The sequence below is a fragment of the Danio rerio genome, chromosome 12 (genome assembly GCF_049306965.1).
Source record: "Danio rerio strain Tuebingen ecotype United States chromosome 12, GRCz12tu, whole genome shotgun sequence".
Taxonomy (NCBI): domain Eukaryota; kingdom Metazoa; phylum Chordata; class Actinopteri; order Cypriniformes; family Danionidae; genus Danio; species Danio rerio.
The window spans coordinates 50,602,501-50,607,500 of NC_133187.1; the positions used below are offsets into that span (position 1 = coordinate 50,602,501).

Here is a 5,000-nt window from a genome sequence, read left to right on the forward strand (position 1 = left end):
GGGGCGACGCTTCATCTTCCAGCAGGACAATGACCCAAAACACTGCCAAAACATCAATGAAGTGGCACAACAACAACTCGGGGAATGTGCTTGAGTGGCCCAGCCAGAGCCCAGACCTAAATACAAATGAACATCTCTGGAGAGATCTGAAAATGGCTGTACACCGTCACTTCCCATCCAACCTGATAGAGCTTGAGAGGTCCTGCAAAGAGGAACGGGCGAACATCCCCAAAGACAGGTGTGCAGAGCTTGTGGCATCATATTCAGAAAGACTTGAGGCTGTAATCACTGCCAAAGTATTGAGCAAAGGCTGTGAATACTGATGTAAATGTGATTTATCAGCTTTTTAATTTTTAATAAAGTTTCAACAATTTCAAACACTCTTTGTTGACATTGTCATTATGGGGGATTGTGTGTAGAATGTTGAGGAGATCAATCCATTTAATCCATTTTGGAAAAAGGCTGCAACATAAACAAATGAGGAAAAAGTGAAGCGCTATCAATACTTTCCAGATGCACTGTAAGGAGAGGTCACTGAATAAATGTGCGAATATAAAACCACCTCAATACCTCAATAACAAGAAGTCAATTCGGCATTGCTTTATTTATTCAAACTGAACTCAACATACTAATAGTAAATGACAAATATTGAAAACCAAATCATATATATTGGAATTCCCTCTTTTATTATCTGGATTCACGGTGTATAATTATGTGTTTAAGACACATTTCATAAGATATATGCAAGACATTTTATTAAGGGTGTCACGATCCTCCAAATCCTCGATTCGATTACATTTTCGATTCTAAAGGCACGATTCGATTTTCGATTATGAATAATTAGTTAATTAATGACCAATTAATTATTTGTAGCCTACAGTTTAAACTACCTGACCTGCATGGTCTTTGTTTTACCCATAAACAAATCATACAGTAAATGAATAAAGGCAAGATACACACATAATTACCACCTGTCAATCACTTTTTCTGCGGGACTCGTGAATAGGCAGTGATCTGTGTCGTTATAATGGCGTCGGTAAAAAAGACGCACAACCAACAGGAACCAGCCAACAGCATCTGAGGTGTTCGCTAAAATGACTAAGTACAAGTGAGTGAAAGATTGAAGCAGTCCTCTGACTGCCTGGACCTGCTGTCTCGAGCGCATGGCTGTGTGTGTGTCTGTGTGGTCACGTGATGTGCATTTTCAGAGGTAGAGAGGAAGGAGGGCAGCTCAGAAATGCTGCACGCCACTGTGGATGTCAAATCGTTGTCTAAATGCCATTTAAAAACAAAGACAGTGTAAACAGGGTCTGTGTGTGTACTTTTCGCGAGCGGATTTGCAACGGGGGCGGGCGGAGAATCGCGATGCCGGTGTTGTCTATCGGACGAACTCTAATACGTACATAGCAGAGCTTGCAAAACTGTGTGTTTTTTTGTCGACAACACGAACGTTGTCAACATAACTCACTGGAAATCCAAAATGCTTCCACACCGGCGACTTCATTGAAAGAGGAGAGGGTTTAAGCTCTGTCGACGGGTCTCCTGCTTCTGCAGTTTAACAAGCACTTCAACAAGCCTGTTTTTTCCCGCTTGGCAAGCCAAGCTGACGTGACATGGGGGCGTGGCAGCATCGACGATTCTATTTTTTGATTCGATAATCGAAATGGAGCATAAATTTTGATCGATTTGACGCCCCTATATTTCATAATTAAGACACATGTAAACGTCTGATGATATTCTTCCAAATTAAATGTTGTCAATTAGGGAATTTTATTGCAACAATTTATTAGCTTAAATGCCAAAAAGGTGCATTTAATTTTGATTCATAATTACCAAAGGTTTAACTTTAGAAGAGTTCTGAATCTGCATGTAGTGGAATAACACCCATTTTGTTGAGAATGAAAATCAAAATATTTTACTAAACTTCCACCTTATGATATTATGATATTATAACTTATTATAACTATATATATATATATATATATATATATATATATATATATATATATAAGTTTTATGCTGTTGTGTTGTTAGTGCACTAAATGTCAAATGACTTCTGCTTAGTTCCTGATCCATCAGGGGCCGCCACAGCACAATGAATCACCAAATACTCTGGCTTATGCTGTATTTTATGCAGCAGGTGCAAATCCAGCTGCAACACAGCTCTGAGAAATACCCATACACACACACACACACACACACACACACACACTCGTACACTACGGCCAATTTGTTCATCAGTTCCCCTATAGTGCATGTGTTTGGACTGTGGGTGCATATTCAACACACTTTCTTGTTTAAAAATTAATTTCTAATAACTAAATTTCTTTTATCTCGGTCATGATGACAGTCATATTTTATAAGACACTAGAATTCAGCAGAATTCAATTTTCATGGAGTGAATAGTTGTCTTCAGCTGGATTTGTATAAACAACAGTATTAATGATTGTACTGAGACGTTTACAACAAAGCTGCTCGCTGTTAGCAGCAATACTGCTTATGTTTTCTGTTTGTGTGCTGTTTTGTCAGGAATCATCTGCGATGTCATTTATATTTGACTGGATCTACAGAGGCTTCAGTGGAGTGCTGCAGTTTTTAGGTGAGTTCAGATTTTTGTGTCAATATTCTGCTCTTTTTTTAATGTTAAAAAATTAATAAAAAGACATTTGTTTAAAACAGAATCTGAAGTTTTTTTTGCATTCTAAATATCTTTACCTTAATTTAATGCGTCCTCATTAATTAAAAAGTGTGTTAAATTGTATTAAAATATTTCCCAAGTGCTTTTCCACAGTATGTTCGGCTATATTTTTTACAAATGAAAAGTAAAAAATAAATAAGTAAAAACTGCCGGGGTCAATAAATGCATTTACATTGCAAATGTCATTGCAAATGTTTACGTCGCACAAGTTTTTCTCATCGGATAAAAGGTTTATACTAAAATATATAAATAAAATAAATTAAATAAAAAATAAATAAATAAAAAACTGCAGGGGCGAGGCAGTGGCGCAGTCGGTAGTGCTGTCGCCTCAGCAAGAAGGTCGCTGGTTCGAGCCTCGGCTCAGTTGGTGTTTCTTTGGGGAGTTTGCATGTTCTCCCTGCCTTCGTGTGGGTTTCCTCCGGGTGCTCCGGATTCCCCTACAGTCCAAACACATGTGGTACAGGTGAATTGGGTAGGCTAAATTGTCCGTAGTGTTATGCTGCGTTCACACCAGATGCGGAACACGCGGCAAGCGCGAGTGATTTACATGTTAAGTCAATGCAAACGCGCGAATAGACATCCTGCAGATTGCAAATTGCGCGAATGACGCAGGGAGAATTAAGCGTTTTGGGTGTTTGACGCGCTTAATGAGCGTTTCGCGCGAATCTCTCGAATTCGAAAATCTGAACTTCAGCGTACATTCGCGCCGCGTTAACCAATCAGAAGCTTAAGCTTCTATACTAAATAAAGCGAGTAAACTCAAATGTTCACGCGGCTATTTACACGCTAATAGCGTGATTTATCCGCGCGTTCCGCGTCTGGTGTGAACACAGCATAAGAGTGTGTGTGTGTGTGAATGTGTGTGTGGATGTTTCCCAGAGGTGGGTTGCGGCTGGAGGGGCATCCGCTGCGTAAAAACTTGCTGGATAAGTTGGCGGTTCATTCCGCTGTGGCGACCCCGGATTAATAAAGGGACTAAGCCGACAAGAAAATGAATGAATGAATGAAAAACTGCAGTGGTTAATATTATTAGCCCGCTTAACAAATCATATTTGATTGGTCACCAAACTTATTCCTGGAGGGCCGGTGTCCTGCAGATTTTAGCTCCAACCCTAATCAAACACACCTTATCAAGCTGATCAAGGTCTTCCTAGGTATACTTGAAACACCCAGGCAGGTGTGTTGAGTCAAGTTGGAGCTAAACCCTGCAGTGACACAGGCCCTCCAGGACCGAGATTGGTGACCCCTGGTCTACAGAAACCACTCATACAATGACTTGCCTAATTACCCTACCACCTGTATATTTGTCTCATTGTGACTCCAGGTCTGTATAAGAAGTCTGGAAAGCTGGTTTTTCTTGGACTGGACAATGCTGGAAAGACAACTCTCCTGCACATGCTCAAAGACGACAGATTAGGACAACATGTGCCCACTTTACATCCCAGTAAGGCTGAATTCACCATCATTAACACACGCCTGAGGTGTGTGTGATTATATTCAATATTCCTGATGCTCTTTTCTCTCAGCATCAGAAGAGCTGACCATCGCAGGAATGACATTCACTACATTTGATCTGGGTGGACACGTACAAGGTCAGTAATATTCAGTTTTATTCTGCTTTGTTTTGTGGTTAACTAATGTAAAGAGATGTAAAAATACGGTCAGCCATCATTTACTCACCCTCATGTTGCTCCCAAACACATGTATAATTGTCTGAATTATTAGCCCCCTGTGCATGTGTATGTATATATATGTATATATATATATATATATATATATATATATATATATATATATATATATATATATATATATATATATAAATATATATTTCCCTATTTTCTTTTTAACAGAGAGAAAATTTATCAACACATTTCTACACATAATAGTTATAATAACTCATCACTAATAACTGATTTATTTTCTCTTCACCATGATGACAGTAAATAATATTAGACTAGATATTCTTCAAGACACTAGTGTTCAGCTTAAAGTGACATGTAAAGGCTTCACTAGGGTAATTAGGGTAAAGTTAGGGTAATTAGGCAAGTCATTGTATAACAGTGGTTTGTTCTGGAGACAATACAACACTAATATTGCTGAAGCGGCGAATAATATTGAGCTTAACATGGCTTTAAAATAATAAAAAATAATTAAGTAAAAATAATTAATTTATTATAGCCGAAATTATTTTGACTTCAACTGTATATTTTTAACCCATAACTGTGGGCTCCATTTTTGAATATATAGACATAAAAATAACGTGTTCAGCTGATATGAATTCCAATCTTCAAGGCTTTGA

General features: G+C 38.4%; 2 protein-coding genes across 2 annotated transcripts in view; one reads left to right on the forward strand and one right to left on the reverse strand.

Moving 5' to 3' along the window:
- Positions 1–5,000, reverse strand: part of ascc1 (activating signal cointegrator 1 complex subunit 1) — a 192,131-nt gene that overhangs the window by 133,424 nt on the left and 53,707 nt on the right. The window lies entirely within an intron of this gene.
- Positions 1–5,000, forward strand: part of sar1aa (secretion associated, Ras related GTPase 1Aa) — a 15,212-nt gene that overhangs the window by 1,882 nt on the left and 8,330 nt on the right. Inside the window, exons 2-4 of the mRNA XM_073918972.1 lie at positions 2,530–2,599; positions 4,023–4,142; positions 4,225–4,290. Coding sequence (XP_073775073.1) covers positions 2,542–2,599; positions 4,023–4,142; positions 4,225–4,290 — 244 coding nt within the window. The 5' untranslated portion in view covers positions 2,530–2,541. The remainder of the gene's footprint in view (positions 1–2,529; positions 2,600–4,022; positions 4,143–4,224; positions 4,291–5,000) is intronic.